Source organism: Crocuta crocuta, unplaced genomic scaffold, assembly GCF_008692635.1.
Source record: "Crocuta crocuta isolate KB4526 unplaced genomic scaffold, BGI_CrCroc_1.0 scaffold562, whole genome shotgun sequence".
NCBI classification, from domain to species: Eukaryota; Metazoa; Chordata; class Mammalia; order Carnivora; family Hyaenidae; genus Crocuta; species Crocuta crocuta.
This window is the reverse complement of record NW_027531012.1, coordinates 700576-725984: the sequence shown is the minus strand read 5'-3', so window position 1 is coordinate 725984 and position 25409 is coordinate 700576. Positions and strand designations below refer to the sequence as shown.

General features: G+C 36.0%; 1 protein-coding gene across 1 annotated transcript in view; it reads left to right on the top strand.

Moving 5' to 3' along the window:
- Positions 1-10229: 10229 nt before the first annotated feature.
- The window catches only part of RFX6 (regulatory factor X6), a 52545-nt gene continuing 37365 nt past the window's right edge, over positions 10230-25409 (top strand). The window contains exons 1-4 of the mRNA XM_077770867.1: positions 10230-10452; positions 10762-10918; positions 13654-13777; positions 15448-15509. Coding sequence (XP_077626993.1) covers positions 10230-10452; positions 10762-10918; positions 13654-13777; positions 15448-15509 — 566 coding nt within the window. The remainder of the gene's footprint in view (positions 10453-10761; positions 10919-13653; positions 13778-15447; positions 15510-25409) is intronic.

The window sequence follows — 25409 nt, the reverse complement described above, 5'->3', positions numbered from 1 at the left end:
TGAACACTAACAAAGAGCGATAGATGTTCCCGGAGCATCTTCCCAACAGGGTGTCCATATGGAGGTGGTGTTGATCCCCTGTCTCTTGTAGTTCAGAATCTCTGGTCAGTGTACCTCATGGGCAGACTCATCTATTCAGCCCAGTATGCTGTAGAGACATTTTCTACATGAGCTGTGGTGTGAAAAGCCAGGAAAGCACCACAGAGGTTACTGAGAAGTTATCACCTTCTCATTCCTCAGCCTACCATCTACATTGTCCCCACCTCCACACTGTCTTTCTGAATGAGCCATAATCTGGGTGAAAGCATTCTCTAAGATTTTAGACTATGACTTAGGCTGGGCACATTTTCCTTCATCATTGTCCAATTTTCTTTGTCTTAATTTATAACGTGACACTATTGGGTAAATGCCATTTTATGCAGTGATTCCCTGGTTCCGAGGTGGATATCTGCAGAGTTCGCATGTACTTTGGATAACTCTGATACAGATTGTCCAACTTCAAGAAATATCATCTCAATCCTTGTGTTAGATATAACCAACTATCTTTTTTCTTGACCTAACTTACTATGTTTTTCTATCATTTTGTAATTAATAGCTGGTCCCCTAGAAATACCCCAAAGCACTAAGTTATGGAAAAAGTAGCATTTACTCAGCAACTCCAATTGATAAATTGTTCAGTAAAGAAGATGCACTGAGCTCAAAAACTTTTAAACAGAGTGAGAGATGAGGAATAAATGCATTGTACACATAATCTTAGAACCACAGCCTGGAGTTAGTAGGCAGAGTTATCCATTCCACTCAGTGACAAGTTACAAAATTAATGATTTAAGCAAAACTAATCTTGTATAGCTTGAGGAAATTACATGAGTTCTGAAAAGAGTTATTGATTTCAATATTGTATTTAAAAAGCAATGTATTCATCAAAATTACTAATAATTATTAGTCAAATTATTGTATACAGCAAAATGATTATAATAAGCATATTCACACATCCCTTTTATAAAATACAAACAATTGGAAGGCTGAGAAAAATAAAAGCTACAATCTTCAGTGTTCATGGAACACATATTCTAAGTAAAAGAAGCATTTAGAGTGTATTTTACAACCAAAGGATGATATAGAGAAGTATGCTGAGAAAAGAAAGAGGCTTGGAACCAGCTATTAATTACAAAATATTAAAATCAAATGTATTCATACTTCCCTAAATCTTAAATTACCTAGTTTCTTCTATATTATTCATGACAGTAGATAACACATGCCTAACATTGATGCTTCCAGTGTAAGTCTTTTAATTTCAATTATTTGCCTTGTTATGCTAGGAATATTCATGCTGAAAAGCATTCTGGCCTTGCCCATTTCTCCCAAGTGAACACTGATAAGACATGAAATAATTTATTGTCCTCATCTTGTAGGCTACACATTATGTGTTGAAATTAAATGCTTGATAAGCTAGTATATCTTATTACATAATTTGTTATTTGAAGTCATAGGCACCCCAGCCCCAAGGCCACTAGGAAAATATATGGCAAATACAAAACTAAAAGTTCAAAAATAAAGTTGAGTTTGTTTAGCCTTAAACATGCTTAATTTATTTAGAGAGCTTAAGGTTCACATTTGTAATATCTTAGTCTGTTTACACCCATAATGTTTGCCTCTATGTGGACACTTCATTTTGAAGAAGCAACTGCACAATTCTCTGGGTTTGGGAATAGAAGGAGAAGTATGTCTGTGAAAATTATATCCTGCCTATAGTCAGAAACTTTAGGGAGTTGTTTTAAAGTGTGCTGTATGTAGATAGCCACTTGTGTAAATTCCTAAAGTTGACTAGAAAATAAAGTACTTATAATCTACATATATGCAGATTTATAAGATAACAATTATTTTTCATTTGGTGTTTTTGTGTACATTATTGCATTTGATCTTCTCACGAACTCCTTGAAATAAGTTTTATTATTGAAAACTGTTCTCACATTTGAATTTTATTCTTCCTTACCTAAAAAACAAAAGTGAACAAAAAAACCCCACCAGAAACAAACAAAATCACTCCACACTCACTCTTCAACTTGCTTTTCCCAGTAGCTACTGCTACTCTTATGTTTCTAAAGTTCAACTGACTTTTTGTGGCCTTCAAAGCTATAAATATAAACGAATCCATTACTGTGTCAGTTACTTTTTGCTGTGTCACAATCCATCCCCAATATTAGTGGCTTGGAACCACAGTTATTCATTAGTGCCCAGTTCTACGGGTCAGCAGTTTGGGCTGAGCTTACTCATGAGCTTCATTCATGGTGCTGCACTCAGTTGGCAAGTCAGCCAGAGGCTGGTTAGTTTAGAATGGTTTCATCGACATCACTCACATGTCTGGTAGTTGGTTCTAGTGTTAGAAGTATTGGTTAATTCTAGCTATCAACTCTAGTAAAGGGTTTGACATGTTTCTAGCAAGCTAGCCTGGGCTTGGCCACATAGTGATGGTCTCAGAATTTTCAGCTTCAGTGAGGAAAGGGAAACCCCAGTGCAAAAGTGTTTTTCAAGCTTCTGATTGATGTTTGCTAATAGCCATGCTCAGAGTCAACATAGGATGGGATTACTCAGTGGCATAAGTGGAGGATGCGTGAATGGTTGGGAGAACCAGTATTGTAAAATCTGTCATAATCACCATGTATAAATCCTTCATATGTTCTTGAATCACCTTTTTTTTTCTAGCTTCACTGCCATCGTCCTTGTCTACACCTTTGCTTTGTTTTATCACATGGTCTTCTTAACTTTCCTCCCCCCAATCCACTCATTCTTTATACTTTCTTCTTAAAATCCCTCAATGATATGTTATTATTAGTTATAAGATATATTGGTTAGCTTGCACAAGGCCCTAAGACCTGATCTCAACTCATGATCATTCACTTTCCACGATGTTGCTTATCCTCCAAATCCACCCAATTACTGACTCGTCCAACCAGCCATGTTCTTTCTTAACTCTGTGCCTGTGTACATTCTGCTCCTTCTGTCTTCCACCCGTGATTGCATACAAATTCTTCAAGACTAGTTCACATTATAGTCTCTTTGAAACCTTCTGTCTCTCCTGGGGCCAAGGTGATCTTTACTTGAGCTGGTCATTCTTTGCTCTGTACTCTTATATCACCTTGTGCATACCACCATTTTGATATTTATCACGCTGTATTCTAATGTATCTGCCTCCTCCACTAGACGGAGAATACCGAGTAGAGAAAAATCATGTCTTACTTATTTTTGAATCCTCCAGTCATGTAAATTATTTTTGGTTGAATGAAGGAGAGATTGGAAGGTCACCACCATTTTCCAATCAGTTTTGTAACAAATATCTGGTAGATATCCAAGATGTGTCATTTGCTATATAACACATATATCTAATTTTTAATTTGATTTGCAAGTCATAATTTTGATATTTACTATATTTATTATAATGCATATAATACATAAGAAGTTCTCAAATACACGTGATGCAGTACATTATTTTTATACACAGACTAACCTGGCCTATTTCTCCACTGTTTCAAACACATAATTAGTTTTATATTAATCTAAAAAAGACCATTAGACTGTCTTTTATTGGAAATGCAGAAAGAGCTAAGTGGTTATTTGTATGTGAAGGACAAAGGTTACTGGAGACACTGCATGTAAAGGTTGAAAAAAGTAACTTTAAATAAGGGATAGAGTGACTTTAACTATAGAAGTGAATATTACAATATTTTAAATGTACTCTCTGTTTTTAACAGCATTGTATTAAACACATGTATTTCCTTAGCTTTAACATATTTTATGTATACACATGCACCCCTAGAATTATGTAAATATCTTTTTTTATAAACAAGTATAGGTCAACTTTACTAAAGATAAAATGCTTACTGCACTTTTAAAATTTTATTCGGAAACAATTTTAATCCAAAGAAAAGTTATGAGTGTAATGTAACAAGTACCCATATACTCTATTCTGGCATTTCTATTTTTCTAAACAACATATAGAACAAAAATAAACACACTTGCACCAGTTACTCATTAGGATTTACAGTGTGGAGAGTTACAAATTAAGAAGAGTATCATATCACAGCCCCAAGGAAAATCTGATGAAACGTCTAGACACTGAAATGGGTTTCAGTGCACATTCTCAATACAGACACTTCTGGTTCAGGGCTGAGTTATTAGCTCTGGGCCCCAGTTCCGGCTGAAGTCCCTGTTCTGAGCTTAAGACACATGTCTATTTTTGGAATGATAGTAGTAAAAGAGGTGGCTGTTATGCATTGTCTGCCTGGTAACATTGCGTTTGGCAATGACTGTAGTGAGTTCTGGTGCAGCGTGAGAGCCTTTAGCTGAACAATTATTTTACAGGGAAAGTACTTCTTATTTTCCCTGACAGTTCCTAAAGACTACAATCTCGGAAATAAATTTTCTGTTCCATGCAAGACCTGCCCATTAGTCACCAGGAAATGCTGATTCTTTCTTTAAATAACCTTAGGGCCTGCCACTTACTGCATTTCCATCCAAACACTCCCTTTCCTAGCCCTGATCACTGCCTAATGTAATCTGGCTGTAGTTTCCTAGAAAACCCCATTTCCTGGATTTTCTCCCAGTTAATTTACCTTTTACATTGATCTACAGTTATGGAAAAAATGGTTCTCCCCATATGGAAACTGGAGTCATCAGTTTGGTCTCTTAACTTCTAACCAACTGGATGTATTTTATCTTTGCCTTTTTTTTTTTTTTTTTGCTGATTCCTTCAGTCTTATCAATAATTTCTTAACACTTCCTTTCCTTTCTCCTCTTCATTCTCCATTTCCCACTATTTCTTTCTCATCCTACATGCAATAAACTCAAAAGAGAGAGAGAGAGAGATATTTAAATTAACATGGCACAGGGGCATCTGGGTGGCTCAGTTGGTTAAGCGTCATGATCAGCTCAGGTCATGATCTCACAGTTCTTGAGTTCGAGTTCCGCATTGGGTTCTGTGCTGACAGCTCAGAGCCTGGAGGCTGTTTCAGATTCTGTGTCTCCCATTTTCAGTCCTTTGCCGGCTCGTGCTCTGTTTCTCTTTCTCTCTCGTAAAAATATAAAAGCAGTAAAAACAATTTTTTAAATTAACGTGGCACAACCAAGTTTGAAGGAGGAAAAAATGAGACTTGAAAAAGAAATGGAGACATAATCCATTGAAGTTTACAGGACAATAACAAAAGTAATGTCTCGTATTTTAAGAATAAACCTGTGAAATTTGTCCAAACTAATGATTTTTATCTCGTAATAATGTAGCAGATTCTTAAGCTGTTTATAACCTGACCTTGCTTATTTAAGTTTTTTTCTTTATTGAGATGGAATTCACCATTTTAACCATTTTGAAGTGTATCTTCAGTGGTTTTTAGCTTACTCACAGTGTTATGCAGCTATCACCACTAATTCCAGAACATTTTCATTATCCAAAAAAGAAACACCATATTCATTAGGCAGTCACTCCACATTACCCTCTACCTCTAGCCTCTGGAAATCACTAATCTACTTTCTGTCTCTATGGATTTGCTTATTCTGGACATTTCATGTAAATGTAATCATAAAATATGCAGGCTTTTATATTTGGCTTCATTCACTTGCATGATGTTTTCAAGGTTCATTCCTATTATAGTCTGCTTTGTTATTTTTTATGACTGAATAATGTTCCCTTTTATGGATATGCCAGTTTGTATTGATCTGTTCAACAGCTGATGGACATTTGGGTCGTATCTACCTTGACTATGATGCATAACCCTTCTATAAACATCTGTGTTCAGGCTTTTGTGTGAACATATGTTTTCAGTTCTCTTGAGTATATACCTAGAAGTGGAATTACTGGCTCTTATGGTAACACTATTTAACTATTTGAGGAACTGCCAAATTGTTTTCCACAGCAGCTGGACCATTTTACATTCCCACCAGCAATGTGTGAGTCTTTCAATTTCTCTACATCCTCACCAACGTTTTTTTTTTTTCTTAAAAAAATTACAGCTACTCTAATCCTATGGGAGCAACATGTTATCTCACAGTGGTTTTGATTTGCATTTCTCTAATGCAGATGATATTGAGCATCTTTTCACGTGTTTATTTGCTGTTTGTAGATCTTCTTTGGAGAAATGCCTATTCAAATCTTTTGCCCATTTTTAAGTTGGCTATTATCTTTTGATTGCTGAATCATAAGAATTTTTTGTATAGTCTGGGTACTAGACTCTTATTAGATACATGACTTTCAAATATTCTGTTATTCTGTGTGTTATCTTTTCACTTTCTTGATAGCGTTCTTTGATGCTCACATTTTAATGGAGTTCAATTTGTCTATCTTTTTCATTTGTTGCCTATGCTTTTGGTGTCATATTTAAGAAATATTTGCTTAACCCAAAGGAATGAAGATTTATACCTAGGTTTTGTTCTAAAAGCTGTACAGCTTTAGCTCTTAGATGTAAGTCTTTGATCAGTTTTGAGGTAAATTTTGTATGTGGCATGAAGGAAGGTTTAAGTTCTTGTGGATAAAGGCTTCTCTTGCCTGTGGATGTCCAATTGTTTCAGCAACATTTATTGAAAACTTAATTCCTTCCTGACTGAAGGGTCTGGGCACCTTTGTCAAAATCAGTATTTCCTTCATGTGTTTTTGGGCTGTGTTGTTAGTTCATAACTGTCCTTGCTTTTATCTGAAAGCAGCAACAACATGAAATTTGTTACTGGAAGGCAGAATAAGAAGTACTTTTTATATTTAAAAAGTAATCTTGGTGAAAAGAAAAAAAAAATAGAGGGGACGTGTGCTTTTACACAAGAAAGTTCCATAGTTTGTGATCACTCCAGATCATACTAAGCCCAGGAATAGCCTAAGTAAGGAGAAAGATGTTTCTCAGAATCATTTTGCAATGAAAGAAAAAGATTTCTTTCCTTACTTGTGAGCATTAAAAGAGATACAAAGTTTCACAATAACATCCTAGATACTTTTTAAAGTTTATTTATTTATTTTGAGAGGGAGAAAGCATGAATGGGGGAGCAGCAGAGAGAGAGAAAGAATCCCAAGCAAGCCTTGTACTGTCAGCAGGGCTCAACCTCACAAAGCCACGGAGCCCAGGAACCCCTGAGGTCATGACCTGAACTCATGAAGTTGGAAGCTCACCCGAGTGAGCCATGCAGGCGCCCATATTAGATACATTTTACTTACTGTTCCAGGCATTGTATTAAGTTTGTCTTTATAATATTGCATTTAATCCTTACAGAAGCCCTATCATGTGATGTCTTTGTCAGCAGAACTTGAGTTAAGTAGTCATCTACAAAAGTGATTTTTAAGGAACTGTTTCCAGAAGAAACAGGTAAGGGAGCAGAGGTAGCTAAACAGTGAAGAGGAAGAAACCAAACTAGGATGGGATGTCAGGAATTGTCCAGCCACGGATGCTTCAGCCTGATTCCACAAAGGAGCTCTGAGTTGTAAATTACAACTCAAATTTATCTACCATGAGGTCAAAGAATCAGGCTTTTATTCTCCCTAATCATCAATCATTGACTAAGGAATACCCACGGAGTGGACAGACACTGAGGTTCTGCCTATGCGCAATGGTGGTCTGGTAGCCAAAGGCAGGTGGTGGTGGCGGAGCTGGTGACTGGAAGCTGGGGAAAGGGTGCTCAGAAAACTTAGAGAGAAGGAAACTAAAGTTAAGGACCCAGAGTCACAAAGGGAATGAGTGCAAATGTATGTGACTCCAAATTCCTTTTTCTTTCCCCTTTAATGTGGTGCCTCCAGTCACAAAGATACCATCATTTGGTAACTACCAAGAATCTCCCATTTCAGAGATCATTATGCCCTTTTTAAAAAAAATTGAATAAATTTTCTCAGAGTTTTAAAAAATCTGGGATCTGACAAATTGCATACAAAATTTTGTGTGTATATATGTGAGCGCATTCATGGGTTCCCACCGCATCTCCCCTGGGGGAGACAGTTTATGGCTTACATAAATTTCTTAAAGGGAATTTAAAAAACAAAATGTTAAGAATCACTATTTAAGAGATCATCCTCCATATTTAACTGTTTTCCTTTTTAGGATCTTATGACTTATCATTATTACAGTTTTAAAACATTGGCTTCATGAGCTCAGATTAATTATAATAACTACAAATGAAAATTTAGGATAATGACCATCTGCCTATTCATTGAGCACTATTCTCACTGGTTCTCATACGTTTGAGAAGAATTGGCATTAATTCTTTTTTAACATTTGGTATAATTTATCAGTGAAGACTTTTGTCCTAGGCTTTTTTATGTCAAAGTTTTTTTGTTTACTGATTCAATTTATTTACTTGTTATAGGTCTATTTAATTTATATTTCTGACTAGAAGCGCAAAGAACTTACATGTTATTTTGTAGGGAATATGGTTTACTTAAAATCAAGGCAAAAAGTTCACTGAGGGCATTAAAGGAGTTTGGTTTGTGTTTCCTTTGATTAATTCAAATGAATAATTGCCAGGTACTCAGTGTCTATCACACACACACACACACACACACACACACACACACACACACTTACTTAGCCTGGCTATCAAGTGGTCTATATTTTTAAAAGTCCAAAAAGAATTCCCAGTACTTTTCCTGAATATTTTCTTTTCTGATTACGTGATATAAATAGCAGAGTCTTTTTGTGCACACATAGTTAATCACTAGCACTTTTACAGAATGAATCTGAAGGTGTCTGTATAAAGGGGGGACATTCTAAACTTTAGTATTATAGAACTAAGCTCCATGCATTGAGAAAGTTCTTTGGCTTTTGAAGGTCTGAGTAGAGGAAACTGGTAGGCGAAGTTGTCCCTTGGTTGGCAAGTGTATAGACTCCCAGGTTTGGGTGCATGAATGGGTGGGTGGCTCCAGCCTGGTACCAGGTAGGGAGAAAACCTTTGACAGGAAAGTGATGCCTTTCCCAACAAGTGGTGCTAAAATTAAGGAAAGTTTCAAATATATCCATAATCTTGGGTGCTTAAGCAGGTTCATGCTCTTAGATTATATTTTTCCTCTCTATAATTCACCCTTCAGCCATCCACCACCTTGAGTCCCATTTTGTTTTTACTAAGTTAAATTTTGATGTATTGTAGTTTAATATTAAATTCAAGTCCAGGGATTATTTCTCTTGCTAATGCTCCACAAGAACATGACAGGTTGTTGGTTATGGTGAGGCAGTGTGAATGAAAGCAGATTCCTTGCTTTTTCCGGGAAGCAGTAGGCATACAGTAAGCACAGGATATGGATATACTTGCCAAAAGAACAGAAGATGGAAAGAATGAAAGATTATGTGGCAGTCAGGCAACAAACTCACCCCAACTCTCTACTGACTTCTTAAAGAGAACACAAGTTACCATTTCTTCCACCCCACGTGACTCTTCCCATTTTAAATTGGAAATGAAATATGGCTGCTTCATTTTTCATCACAGCAACGTCCACTGCACTACCCCTGGGTACAATAGATGAGGAATTGCCAGGGATGCTTTTAACTCACAAAATTCTGCAGGAAACAAGTGAATCGTTTCCTCTACTCTTAAGGCTAGAGATCCTCGAAAGAGGCGAGGCCTGGGATTCAGAGCCCTGGTGCACCCTCCAGCAGGGTAGTCTGGACACGTGTGCGATGCGATGGCGTCTGTCCCCGTCACTGAGAAGAGCCTTCACCACCCCCTGAGATTAATCCGAGATTAAATAAACACGGCCCAGGTTGTGCGAAGACTGCGTGCTGCTCAGGGTTCTCCTCTCCCTGGCCTCGCAGGATCAAGGCTGCCGGGCAGGGCGTCCTTTAAGTCTGATGAGAGAGCTAGGGATGGGGACAGTTGCTGTAGCTCTTGTCTCAGACAAGAAAGTGGGGTTTTCTCAGCTCTTTCCGAGAGCTTTGGGTGTGAAAAGTGTCCTCGGGCCCAGCACAAGATGTGAGAAAGGGAGGAAGGAAGGTGGGAAATGTGGGGCCTGGGAGAGAGGCGCAGTTGAGGAAGGAAGTTCCGAATTGAGCATCTGCGAGGACAGCGGACAGGTGGGGGGCAAGGCAGTCCCGCCTCGGTCAGCGCAGTCCCAGCGCACCGCCTTCCTTCTCCGCGACGCCGGGCGCTCAGGAGCCTGCGGTCTCCGCCCCCGGCCCCGCGGCCGCAGGTCTCCAGCCCCGCCCCGCCCCGCCCTGAGCTCTGGGCTCCGCGGGGCGCCGGCCGAGCTGCGGGTGCCCAGGTCTCCCGCGGCCAGGAGGATGGCCAAGGTCCCGGAGCTGGAGGACACCTTCCTGCAGGCGCAACCTTCGCCCCAAGTTTCCCCTGAGGCCCAGGAGGAGTGCTGTGTGCCGCTCCTGGGCAAGAGCCTGCTCATTTACCCCGAGGAAAGGGTGTACCTGGCGGCTGCTGCGCAGCCCGGGGGCGCGCTGTGCAGCGGGGAGAGAGGGGAAGACCCGGAGCTGCCTGTAGGAGTTAAGTCAGGTGAGTGCTCTGCCCCCTCGGGGGACGTGACTGGCACGGGGATGAATTCTAAGAAGGGCACCCCACAATAAAAGTAAACACACTGCAAACGTAACATACATGTAGGATGTTCAGTTCTGATCTTTGTATTTCCCCCAGAAAGATGTTGGTCACCTAGAAATGAACTTTAAGGAATTTTGCTTAGTTCCCCTCTCACCACCCACCCTCCGCCCCCTTAGGCTACCCCGTTTGGTACTAGGGTCCATTGAGAGGCTACTTAACTGATTTTACATTCTGATTTTCTTTATCATCCTTTCAACTTGCGATCAGAAATGCATTTAAGCAATGGCAACGCTTCCTCCGAAGAAGAGGATGCAGACAGTCACGACAGCAAAACTAAAGCAGCCGATCTACACCTTTCTCAGAAAAAAACCGTCACGCAGATGATGAAGGATAAAAAGAAGCAGACACAGCTCACCCTGCAGTGGTAAGTCTCCCACCGGGGTACCTTTCAGAACCTGTTGAGCTTTAAAAGTCAGTATCTTCAGAATTGCTTTTCCCAATCTGTTTCTCCCTCAAACTTTTTGGAGGAAGTTTAAAATGCCAAAAGGAAATGAATCTTTTCTTTTCTTTTTTCTTTTTACTGAATATTTGATACGGAGACATATTCTGTCGTTGATGAAAAGTGATCTGCAATACAAAAACCCATCACTTTGTTCATTATTGACCTAAACTATAATTTTGTCAAATGTCAGCAATAATGAATGTTTTTTAATGACTTATTTGCTTAACATGCAATCAGTTTGGTCCTTATATACTTGTTATTTTGATAGTCTTTTTGTTTATAAAACATGATTTTTCCAAACAACTTAAAAAGAGGAAGGGTCTTAATATTGCCTTTATCCATATGTGGGCAAATGACCATATGATTATATATTGATCATTAGGTGAAATGCGTTTGAACTAGAAGACATAGAAAAATCAGTTAAAGTAACACTGTTAACATAAATAAATGTTCAACTATTTTTATAGCACCTGTCATATATGATTTATTATGGTGAAATATCATGAATTGGATTTTATGGAAAATCTTTTAAAACCAAGAGTTTATCAGTAGGCATTCTACATATGAAGAGCATTTTGTAATATTAACCAAAAAGGAAGAGGGATCTAAAATAAAAACGCTAAGCTTCCCTACATTGTGTAAAAAGGAGTATAAATTTCCTCCCAAGTTACAAATAACAAGTAAATAACTTAAAAGGTCTATTTACTGATTAGTTATATAATCTGTATATGTGTAAAGTATGAACTAAACTTTAGAAAAATACAACAGAAAAAGTAATATCTAGAAATCCAGTAAAAAAACACCCTAGTAACTTTTATTTTCAGCTATTTAAACAATTACAGTTTGCATATACTAAATTTTTGTGATTATATACTTAACACCTTTTCAAATATTTGAAATCTAAACCACATATTCTTCTAAAGTTATGGCTTAACTATTGAAGTTGATGTCACACTTACTGGTTAAAAATACACTGGAGCAGTAAATATTTGAGTCAATTATCTGGAATATTTTAGATACAACTATTTTATTAGGATAATTGGGGCAGAAGTATTGATTAAAGATATAGTATGGAGATCTGAGGAATGATCACTTCCAGTCCCTTCAAATTGAGTGAATGGAAACAAATGTGGTTTTTTGCTTTATAAATATCATTGATTGCATTACAATCAAAGAAAAATAAATGTCATACCTCAAATTAGCCATATTCATGGCTGGGATTATCCACTATTTTGAAGATAAAGACAATGCCTACAACAACATCAAAACAGCCACATGAATAGTTGACATTTTATGCATGCCATTAAAATATAATTTTCAAGTAGCTGAATGTTAGTGATTTTTCATTTTTTAAAACTTAAAATGCCATAATTTTTGTTTGAAACTTCTGCCCCCTTCCTATAAAAGAATGTTACATATGATTTTTTAAAAAACTAAGTGACTTATTTGTACTTTGAGAAGTTTCCCTCATGGTTATGTAGATTTTTGGGAATATTAAAAATTGGAGCTGAAAATTAAAATGAAAAAATGTAAGTAACTCCAGTTTTCAACTGTCAGCTAGATTTGGTTTTATGGATGTAAATCTTCCTGGGTGTTGTTTTGTTTTGTTCTTCTTCATAGAAATATGGACATCTGATGCTTTAAGTCTGATGAACATCTCCTTTAGCTTTTATCTCATGCATTTAGGGAATATGCTAAATCAGAGATTTGAATAGTTTCACTCAATTTTAATCTGAAAGCATGCTCAATATTGCATTGTTCCTATATAGTAATAATTATCATTTTACTATACAGAAAATGAGTATACATAAAGTTTAGTCAATATTACCTACTGAATTATTAGGAAAATTGGGAATACAGTCCACAAGTTCTTATTTCTCTATTGCTGTTTAGATATTTGTAACACTTACGTATATATTATTACATTTATATAAATTGTGTTCAATTGCAATTGTAGACATTCAAATTAAATAGAATTATGTCTAAATTTTCAAAAAGTTGAATTTATATGTCATATTTGGAGACATCTATAGAGAAGTACATTATGTTTCAAGTTTGTAGTATGTTTTAGGCAATTATGATATTGATCACAGAAAAAGGCATAGGGTAGAAGTAGATCAGTACATCTCAGACATCAGTGAAGTGAGTTTACTCTTAGGTATTTTGCAAATAAATGCATAATCATGCTTCCCTAACCATTTAGGGTTCAGAACTAGTTTGTGAATGAAAGTAAGAGATTGTAGGCATTTGCCAGCCTGAAACCTGACAAGTCCATTAGTATTGAGAATATTCTTTTAAAAAACCATCTTCTTCAATTTTACCATTTATATTTGCATCTCACAGAACAAACCATCATGAATAGTGAGGATTTCCATAGAAGTAAGACTTATTCTTTGAGATATAGACCAGGAAGGAGTGGTTTCATGTTGGCCATAGTATTTTAACTCCACTAGCAGGTATTCACTGGGGCTTGTGCTCTTCTAACATTAATTCTTGTGATCTGACTTTTAGTAATATCCAGAATAAAGAAAGTCTACTCATGTCTGCTCATGAACTCATTTGTATAGAGTCTGTATTCAAAACAGTCATTAAATCAATGTGAAAGGGGAATGGAAAGGAGAAATAAGGAAAGGGTTTGACCTAATTTTCTTTTTTAGGCTAGAAGAGAATTACATCGTATGTGAGGGAGTTTGCTTACCACGGTGCATCCTTTATGCACACTATTTAGATTTCTGCAGGAAAGAGAAATTGGAGCCTGCCTGCGCAGCCACCTTTGGAAAGGTAAATTACACATATTGGCCATACTGCTTTACGGCTAAAGTCATGTTAGGCAGACAGTATGGAAACAAATCATCTGAATACATTTTTTTTTACAGAATATTAAGAAATTTGTTTCACTAGCATAAATGAAATTTCTTGCAGATGTCTTTGGAACTACTGTATGTTTTATCTTGATTTTACCTACTACAGGTTTTACTTTGAACTACTATATGCTTTGAATTTTAGAACCTTAGCCATCAGATGGTTTAATGTGACATTAAAGGAAGCTCCATTTGAGCATTTCCCTTCAAAGAGGGATACATTAAAGAGTATTGTATGGCCTGTATTGAGAAGCAAAATTAAGTGATGGTGACAAGTATCTTGTTAATGCAACTGGTGATTGTGTTTATTTAGCTAGTCCAAGTATATGAGTTTTTAATAGATTTTTACTTTATTTCGTAAATAATTCCCTTGATTCTCTATTCCACTCTGAGTATGTTTATTCTCCAAACTCTAAAATGCTGTGACAGGATTGGTTAAGCATTGCTTATTTGAAAACATTCCTTTCTACACAACCTGTATGTTTAGGATGGGAATCTGTAGAATTGGCATTACTATATTTATGTATGTTAATCTTATTTTAAGAATTGAGAAACAATATCAATCTCTTGGTAAAGCTTTGTACTTTGACATTCTCCTCATTCTCTGCTAAGAATCTACGATATTCTAGGAAAACCATAGGAAGGTTAGGCCTTAAACATTGCATCTCATGTAAACTGAAATCCAAATTCTAACCTGCAGAGGGACTCATTGTCCAGAAAATAATGAACACAATAGTTGAACTGCTCAGTTTTTGAAAATAAAATAATTTATAAGTTTATTTTGAAACCTATCTGTTTATGGGAGTCAGTGTGATATGATGCGTGGTAATCTCATGATTTAGATTCTGCCTAGCCAGTGAGTAATTCGTTGTGAGGCCTACTGAAAAGCACTTAACGTTTTCAAAACTCAGTTCACTCATTCCCTAAAATGAAGAAGTTGCATAAGATAACTTCTAACATCCATTTTAACACTGCTGTTTTATTCCACCTTATGGCAATAATCTTAACTGTTTGAGAATCTGATTAAAACTACAGAATTGGTCCCCAAGAAACTGACATATATAAAAAGTTTGCCATGGAGCCCTTAGTAGATCATAAAATTCTTATTTTATGTAGAAGAGATTTTGTTCTTTAATCAGATGCTAATTTTTAGCAAATTTTAGAGAAAAGAACATAGAAAAGAAACAATTTAAAACACTACTGTGGAGATCTGGTAGGAAGAAGAAAGTTTCATGTGTTCTTTCAGAGTTGGAGATACTTAATTGTGATAAATCTCTGGATAAAATTATTATAAAGACACTCAAGTCTTTCGTCTAGGTACATAAGGTAGTAACATGAAGCAGAAGCAGAAGCTGGTATGATTTGCTTTGGAAATTGAGACAAGGGCAGTAGAACAATCTCATTAAAAACCACCTCCCTGCCTCTGCTGATATATTATTGCTTATCAGTATGGTATATGTAGGATATTTCTTCTTTGAGACTAAATTTTACCCAAAGTTCAGCGTTTAGTTTCTTGAATTATTGGTCACAAGTTGCTTGCAACAGAACCACACATTTCCTGAAAACTAAAGTAATTGACTCTCTTTTTAGACAATTCGCCAGAAATTTCCCCTCTTAACGACACGGCGACTTGGAACAAGAGGCCATTCAAAGTAAGACACATTAATGAGCATATATCAGATCTGTACATATGATACCCTGTACATAGGATTGACACATGTAAAATAAGTATTGTCTTTATCTGTGAATGGAATCAGGTGTTCTCTTCTTGAAGAAGATTTTTTACCAACTCTAAGAACTAACAAAAAAAAAAGTAGATTTTGGAATAAAGTTTAAAAAGCAATATTTATATATTATTTCTTCTGATAAAAAATCTAAGTGAATCATTTTCATAATCTTAAATCCACTAACGAAGGCACGTGTATCATGAAAGGGTAGTGTATATGGCTAAATAAGTGGCCGGATGAAACCACAACACTCCCAAAGAGCAGGGCCAAAGTCAGGAGTTGAAGCATGGTTCAGGTTCTTCCTTTGGTTTTCTTTCCTAGATAATAATTTCAATATCCTCTTCTTTTCCCTTCAAGGCAAATGACCTCCACAAATGACTTCTTTGATCATCTCTTAATGTAAATATAAAGTTAGTTCTCTCTCTTGGTAATTTTAGTTTTTCTTTTCTCTTGTGGCAATCTCTGTAGAGTTATATGTTACATGTTCTTATTCATCCATTATTTCTTCTGTCCACTGTGTTTTCAGTTTTTCCTTTCCTTCTGCCTACAGTCATATTCAGATCTCTTTTATGTTGATGAACATAAACTGATCTCAGGCCTGCTCTGCTCTTAGTAATTGCTCTATTATTTTCATTCTCATTGCTATTTCTTGGGAGAGTAGCTGTGCTCACTTCTTTTACCATTGTTAACATGGTAACTCCATTTCTTTACCTGGATAAAAACTCCATGGCTCATTTTTACTGTTACTCATCCTCGTTGGCACCTGTCTATATGTGCAACTGCTGACAGTGCCTTCTTACGATAAATCAATATGTAAAGCTTCTCCTATGGTTTCTCTGTCACAGAACTGCCAGGCCCTATTTCCTTCTCCCATTCATTTTCTAGCTCATCCAATGTCTTCTTCTGTCCCAACATCTAGTTCAGTATTGCCTAATGAAATATAATGCAGCCACATATTTAATTTAAAGATTTTTAGTAGCCACATTAAAACAGTAAAAAGGGACAGATGTTATTTAATTTTGATAGCTTTTATTTAATCCAGTGTATCCAATGTATCATTTCACCATGTAATCAAAATTAAAATTATTGAGCTATTTTGCATTCTTTCTTTTTCCCTACTAAGTGTGTGTGTTTTATTCCTACAGCACATCTCAACTCAGATTAGTCATATTTCAAGTTGTCAGTACACACGTGGCTAGGAGCTACCTTATTGGCTAGCTCAGCTTTACTCACTTGCCAAAAAATAAATCTTACTTTATGAATTCTCTTGAATCAGTCTCTCTCCATTCTCACTTTCATAATCTGGCCTTCACTGTATCTTTCCAGTCCTTTCAATACAATTTTTCTAAACTGGACTTCCAAAGGGTTGAATTCAGTCATATCTCTGTCATACTCAGAAACTTTCACCAGTTCATGACCAATTTTTCTCACTTTGGCATTCAGGGTCCATTATGATTTAGTCCCAAAACATTTTCCTACCTTATCATCTACTCACCCCTCAATATGGAGCCTATGCTCCCACCAAATTAGTGCCCAATACACTTTGTTTCACCCTCAAATGTCATTCTTTCATTTATGCTGTCTTCCTCCATGGAAGATGCCCTTTCCCCTACAGGTATGTTGAAAGCTTATCCATTGAAAAGAATGTCTCATTAACATCCTCTTCTTCTGAATTTTGTCTTACCTCTTGATTTCTTGTAGGCTCTTTTTTCATACTCTCCTAGCAGTTCATTGGTACCTATCTTAGTGTGAAATTAACTCATCTCTTCCCCTCAAAAGATAATATTTTGAGGATAGAGACTTTGTCTCATTCATTTTTATATCCTTTCTGTATTTGGCTACATAATCGACTACCAGTTAATATTTCTTTAATTGATTCCTATTAATGTTAATAGCATATGGTCTGAGAAAGAGGAATAAAATGTCAGATTGAAAACGACTGAATTGGCTCTTCCCTTCTAATTTGTTTTTCAAACCTGAATCACTTTAATTGGCTGATTTCTGCTGAATCTGATTCCTCCTGAATTGTGTAGGTGGAAGAAAAATCAGATAATGTTTGAAGCAGATAGATGGTAGAAAAAGAGGCAAAGCAATGCAGAGAAATCCTCTTCACGGGTCTACAAGACGGCAGGAAGGCAGGCTGCTGTGAAAGTCAATTAATCCCAAAAGAAGCCTTTAGGATTAGGGATGAATCATTAACCTTGTCCATTGTGACACTGTGAGGCTCAGATGTTTAGGTTTATGGAACAACATGTGGTAACTTCAGGCAGTTTGTTTGATATCTAAAAGCAGATGTGCCCAAGAGCAGAACATTAATAACTTGAATTTTTTTCTACCTTCTCAATATGACATTTGCTTTTTATAACTTGCTTGTTATATTTTTGACATTTTGATATCCTGGAGAGAAAGAAAATTTCCATAGGTAAACTAATTATGTTGACAGATAGGGCAAGACGTAGAGTTTGTGAAATTTATGCCTGGCAATGTGTTGATTTAATTATTCAATTAATTAATTAATTGATTGATTTTTGAGAGAGAGAAAGTGAGCAGTTGAGGGGCAGAGAGAGATGGAGAGAGAATCCCAAGCAGGCTCTGCACTGTCAGTGCAGAACCCTATGCGGGGCTTGAACCCACAACCCATGAGATGATGACCTGAGCCAAAATCAAGAGTTGGAGGCTTAACCAACTGAGCCACCCAGGCGGCCCTTAATTTTTGTCCAAAGCATTTCTTTATGTTGGTGTATTATTTTCACAGTCATCATGTCTAATGGCTATTTAATATTTCAAAAAGTACATCTTATGAAAAGTATTTTATATCTATAGAAATATGAACAATCTGTGAAACACAGAAATATTAATGAAGAAGTTAGCATATTTTGGAGAAAGAGAAATTTATAATTTCTCCGAATTTTACTATTAATTTAGCAGAACTTGTTGGAGTAATGTTTATTCTAGTGCCTTAAACATAGTATCACTAAATGCTTATTGAATTATTTGAAAAATATAAATAAGTATTAATTTATTTTAACCTCTGTGGATCAAATATTAAAATATATTACCATTATATAACCGTATAATGATGGTTATTTAAAAACATAAGCTCTCAATTTTTGCCAATTTCTCATAGAATAGCTAGAGTCTGTTCAGTCATTTCATTTGAGTCTTTCAGACAGGATTTATTTTGATCCTGATTAACTCAAACATTTCTTCTGTATTCTGGGCACAAGATAGCACCACTGTTTCTAAAACTTTCCCTGGCTGCCTTTAGGGTTCATGGAACTATGTTACTTTCCAAATTTTACTCCATGTAGGAAATCCAAAAGTTTGGGAAGCACTGATCTTTGCGGCAAAGAAGTGATTAGTAGGATCTAAAAAAATAGGAGTGAATTTTGTGTCTATTTTCAAGGTTGTTGTTTTCTTTTTTCCTAAATGATCAGTCCTCACACTCATAATTATACAGGTGTTACTTTCAAGGACCTCATGAAAGTGAAAGATGAAAATATTTAACTAAATAAAATGAAGCAAAAATTTATTCAGCCAAAAGGAAGAGATAAAATATTTAAAACAGATACATTAAAAGCAAACAAAAAATCCAAATGGACAGAATAACTAGGTAGATATCACAGATCACCAGATATCACCAGGTATCATGCACTGTCAGAATTAGAAACAATTAAAAATTGAAAAATTTGTTTCCAGGGGCAGGTTTGATATTCTACATAAGAAGCCAGTAGTACCAATAGATATGGAAAAAGGTCTTTAAAGGTTAACTCTTGGGGTTATGAAGCCTCACCCTAGGACATTTAACCTGAGTGTGCCTTGGGGACAAGGCCAATCAGTTTACAGGGGCATTAGCAGCTCAGCTCTCTGTCCCTTCCTTCACTGTCACCCTTCCTTCCCTGCCAAGAATCCCCAATGACAGATTCTGCACATTCTCAACACCCAGATAAAATTGTCTTGGCTTTTCAGTTTTTTATTTTCTTCTCCTTGATTTACTACCAATGCCAAAATATACACCTGATTTTTTTTCCTGTGCAGTATTTTTAAATTTGGATTTTGAAAAAGTAAAAATGAAGCAAAAATCTATAGGCACAAAAGAGCTATGCAAAGTGATTTTTGTCTATTTGATGTTATAAATGTACTATATCAATAATCAATCCATATTTATATCAATGTACAGAGCATGATGCTAAAGAGTTTTTTAAGATGCGAATAGCAAGATAGGCTATATGCTATCAAAAAACTTTCACTATTAAGATTCATTTATTTAATAAGCATTTTATTGTGTGTCCTGGTACTTCTAGGCCTTAGGGATACAATGATGAAGAAAAAGAGCCTGTATCCCACCATTGCTCAGAATAGCTGATAGTTGAGACCACCGAGTAGATTTCATGTACACAGTAGACTGTTTGATTTGAAGTTACATTTTAATTTCTTGTAGACTTTGATCAGTCAAATCTTGGTTTTCAGACATGATGGACAAAAGCTATTATCTTATTTATTAGTAGTGATTTAGTGGGTTAATAAAACTGATATGGCAGCTGCTCTTATCATAGTAAGTTATTGCAAGTCCCTGAACAGCTTAATCCCATCATTTCCTTATCAGTTATCATTTGTGTAGTGTAAACTAACATCAGCGCTACCAGCTCGGTAGGAACATATGTTTCAGGAATTCTATATAATGACTGAAATAGAAAAGAAGAACTATAGGTGCAAAGAGAAATTTATCAGCAAGTGAAGAAAAGTATTAGGTGCAATGTAAATATTTTAGTAGTAAGAGTAGCAGTAATTCCATTTGTCCTATCAAAAGTATTTTATATTTTATAACATGTTCACTTTAAAATGTGGACATAAAAATTAATAAATCTTTATTTCTAAAATGTGAATGATCTGTTATTTGGTATAAGGCTAAGGACAGTTGACACTAATGAATGAACATAATTTGTTAGATAATCACAAAACTACTTGTATTATGCTAACATTTGCTTAAAGAAATTAGCTAGTCATACCCAGGATTTTAAAGCAGTTTTCACATATCTTTTTTAATAAAAATGGATAAAAACCATATAGGGAGAAGGAACTGTGCAATATTTAGGAATCTTTATTCAGAGTAACCTACAGAATAAGCATTAGGAAGTGGCATATAAATTAAAATAACTAATTAAAATTAGTTATCCCACACTTATGCAGACCTTGCTTTTTATTCAACATGCACCAACATAGGTATTTATTATGCTAGAATATTTCTGGAAAATATTTTGTAGTAAGACTTATTTTAGAGGAATATATTAATAATAAAATAATGCTATAATATTTAGGGATTGAGATGAAAAATCCATGTATACTTTGCATGAAATTACTCTTCCTAGTTTTATGAGGTTTACCTTTAGGAAGACAGAGCTACTCATTTATTATCTCTTCTCTGTTCTCAAAGACATGAAATCATCACTCAAATGATAACATGTATCTAGTAGAGTAAAAGGAAGATTAAAGGGTAAAGATTTATTTCAGTAGTTCCAGAAGAAACAAGATAGGAGATGTACAAAAGCATTACAATGGTCATTGCAAAATATTAAGATTTATATTCCTAGCAACAGTCTTTCTACTTAAATACTCTGATTTCATGCCCTTTGTATATATTGGTTAGCTATACAACTTTTATTCAACCCCAATTTTTTACTGGTAGCCTGGGAATGCACAGTGCTACAAAGCAGTTATTGAAACTATTGGCCTTAAGAGAATTTGTGCTTTATCAGTGTCTAAATTTCTAGCAGGATACATTGACTCATCCAATAAAAGAGGATTTTTCTATACAGTAATTTCTTAGGAGAAAATCAGTGAAGGAAAAGATAGAATTCCCTTCCTCTACATCTAAAGTTGAGTAGGAGAGGTAAGCCCATGTATACACTCACCAATGGTATGAGGTGTAAGGCTACATAGGATAAACGATCAAGAGAGGATTTCAAAGGGCATAGAGATTAGATGCCTGAGAAACCAGGCAAGCTTTGTGCATTAAAATTATGATGCCTTGAGGTATGAGTAAGAAATGAAGACATGAAGGAATAAGGGCGTTCCCAGTGAAGAACTCAACAAAGTAAGAGCACCAAGGTGAGAAAACACAAATTATTTATGGAGAACAAGTAATTGTGATAGTGGTAGATAAGTTTAGACAGTGTTTGTGGTAGGGTTAAAGGAGTTAGTATATTTCCTTATATCATGTTAGACAAGACATTCTTTAATCTCTACCAAATTTAAAATTGTGCTGATATATTTAAGTATACGATACTATATGCATGGCCTTAATTGAAAAATCTTGTTTCTAAGGTGTTCTTTATAACATATAATTATTTTTAACTTTTTTATGTTATTTATTTATTCAACAAATGTTTATGGATTTCCTATTATAGGGAGCTTATATTCTAGAAAGAGTCCTTGTTTGCATATGGATTGTCAAGTAAGAAAAATCCAGATCAATGGTATAGGTCTTAACAATTCTTGTTAGTTACCAATGCTTGCTTAATATGATTTGTGCTGAGCTAGAAGAGGAAGTGTTCATACTTAGTGCAAACATATTTAAAATATTTTCACTTAAGAATTTATAATCACATATAAAACTGAGATACAAAATTATGCAAAAGATATGTATATATCTTTTGCTTCTTGAGTACGGAGGCAATGTGACCCACTGAAACAAAGAGCGCTCAGTGAGTGTCTGGGTCGATAGCGGCATTTATATTTGGCCTACTAATAAAATACATTATTTTAAAAGGATTTTCTTTTGCTGGGGTGGGGTGGGGCCTTAAGATGTAAAATCTTGGCTCTGAATGTAGTTGGAAATATTACACACTTCCATTTTTATTTTATTTAATTAATTATTTTTTTACAAGTAGTTTATTGTCAAGTTGGTTTCCATACACACTTCCATTTTTAAAGATGTTTTTGCCTATGATTGGAAAGAAGAGGGCAAAATAATACAGTCATTTTAGAAAAAATAAGGAACAAATGAATTGTGCAATTAGAATACCCTTTCCTTAAAAGTCAGAAGTAAGGACAAAATTACAAATTCATATTAGTCAGTATTATTGAGTGCTAAAGGATGTTGCAATATTTACAAAATATTGTAAATTTACATCAGATGATGTTTAAAAGTGGAAGTCAAATGTGCCTTACTCAGTGTGGTCACTATTCCATGACTGACAAGTGATTGGGTTCAAGAAGCCATGAACAAAGGTGCAATTCAGAAGCACATTTCTGACTTGATTTTCCATGTCTGTTTTTTCATTGTATTGACATCTAGCATAGTCGTCAGGACACAGTATGTCTTCTAATATTTGTTGAACTCCTGGTCATCCCTTTGACTTGTCCAATGACTTTTGTCTACCATCAGGCAATGTAATTTCTTCTCAAATCTGCATGGCAAACCACTTTACCATGGTATAATATTATCTATATATTGAATAAGAATTACAGATGAGAAACAAAAGATCAAAGTTCTAATAAAGGAAATTATCAACTTTTAAAGCAATGATTAATGTATATTGCTTCAGCAAGTGGATGAAATATAGTTATTTAAACTATAGTATCTACAGAATAAATAGAAAACTTTGCAAGAGAAAATGAAATTACAATATATTTCCATTGCAATAGATCCCCTTGTTCTCAAACATCCTTTGCTATATTTCTTCTAATATAAAGACATTCCCTTTGAAATCTTAGTTCTAAAATTTAATAAAGGAGATATTAATATTTATTTCAGACTCAGGTTCATTAACTAATTATAATATACTTGCCGAATATCCTCTAAATCTGCTCTTTTTTTTTCATGGTTTTTAGGCCTTTCTCTTATTTATTTCTGTTAATATAGCTGCTTTTGTTATGGTCTTTATGACTTATATAAGTTTTCTTCCTTTAGTTTCTCATTGGAGACTTGAGTCATTTCCATATATTGGGGTTTTCATCACTTTTGAATTTCCTCCATTTCCCCCTCTGTTCCACTGTACCTTATGGGTTCTTTTTTCTTCTGCTATTATAGGATTGTTTTCTGTATTGTAAAATTGGAGCAGTTATAAACCTCTTCTGTTTGAGGCATCTGGGTGGCTCAGTCCATTAGGCTTCCAGCTTTGGCTCGGGTCATGATCTCACAGTTCATGAGATAGAGCCCCGCATCAGGCTCTGTGCTGATAGTGTGGAACCTGCTCTAGATTCGGTCTCCCTCTCTCTGTCCCTCTCCCCTCCCCCTGCCCAGCCACCTCAAAAATAAATAAGTAAACATTAAAAAAAAAACAAAACTCTTCTGTTTTAGGTTAACCAGCTACTTCTTGCCTTATATTGAAAACTTGTTCCCAGTATGCAAAAATCATAAAATATCACCAGTCAACTTGATCATTGCCCCTTACTGGTTCTCAAGTATACCAGCTTTTTCTGAAAACATTTATATAATATGTGTAATTTTTTTTCACAATTAAAAACTGTTTTCTCTCCATCTCAGATAGGCTAGGGTCATCAGAGGTGACTTCTTTGCCCTTAGAATAATGGGAGAGAACCCATATCTGGGCCTCACAGTTTAGGGGGCTCTATTCTGGCCGTCCTCCAGCTGTTCTCTTCCCCAGGAGACAAGGGGTCCATAGCCTGAATAAATGTGTCCATTGAGAGACCACATGCTCCTTTTAGCCCACATTCCAGGTCCCGAGAGCCCCAGAATTCTCTGTCCAAAGAGCCCAGGCCTTCCTTCTCCTTTTTATGTGGGGCTCTTACCCTCGTCCATCCTGAGAAGGGAGCTGTGCTCCACCAGTATACGTAGACTTGAGCCACCAGAAGGCAGCTTTTTGGTGGTGGTGGTTGGAAGGTTGGATTGACCTTGGACATGGAGGCTGTGTGTTCACAGGAGGCTCCGCACAGTGAAGAAAAGAGCTGGGGCTGTGAAGAGAAGGGCTGAGGGTGGCTCTTCTCCCACCGCCGTGTTTACACATGGAAGAATTGTAAATTCAAACCCACCTACCAGATCGATATGGAAGTAAACTGTCAAGCTAGGAGGACAGGGTTATTTTATTTAGCAGTTTTATAGCTTTATTTAGATTTGAATATATAAATATATGGTATGTGGGCTTTCATTTGTACTCTTGTCCTGGGCCTTGGAAATGTTTAAGGGTGGACTTGCTGTGCCAACTCTTTTCTTTATCTTTATTTATTTATTTACTTACTTTTTTATTGTTAAGGTCAGAAAAGGGGCCTTGAAACTTAGATCCACACTGTCTTGTCCACTTTAAACTTGGATGATGATGCTAAGTAATGAAATTCTAAATATGGTTACACTGGAGTCCACTGGCAACCCCTTTATTCACTTTTATTTCATTCCTTGCCTGATTTTAGATGAATGCAAATTGAAACAATAGGTAACCAAGTAGGTGGTGCTGCTGCCTGTATTGGGGCTGAGGAAGGAGAGGGAAGGCAGAAGTTAGCAGGCTTCAGCCATCCTTACTAATTCCCACTATTTGGTTAGCTTTTGTATATTTGTAGTGTTTGTATTTGTAGCATTTGTAGTGCTTGTATTTGGGTATGTAATAAGTCAGGAGCCTGCGCTTAAGAGAATGAACTACAGCTTGAGAACTGATGACATGTTATACCTGTGGGTGGCTCAGGATCCACAGACACATTTATAATAAAGTGACACTGTTACATTCCATGCTTTATATTTCCATTGATTCATGGTAGAGTTTTTCCCTCATTGTTGCACAAAAGTTTGAAGTGAAAATGACAGGGAATTGGGCTTCTCATTCCTCATGAGGAAATTAAGGTTTGAAAGATCACATGCTTCACACATATTCC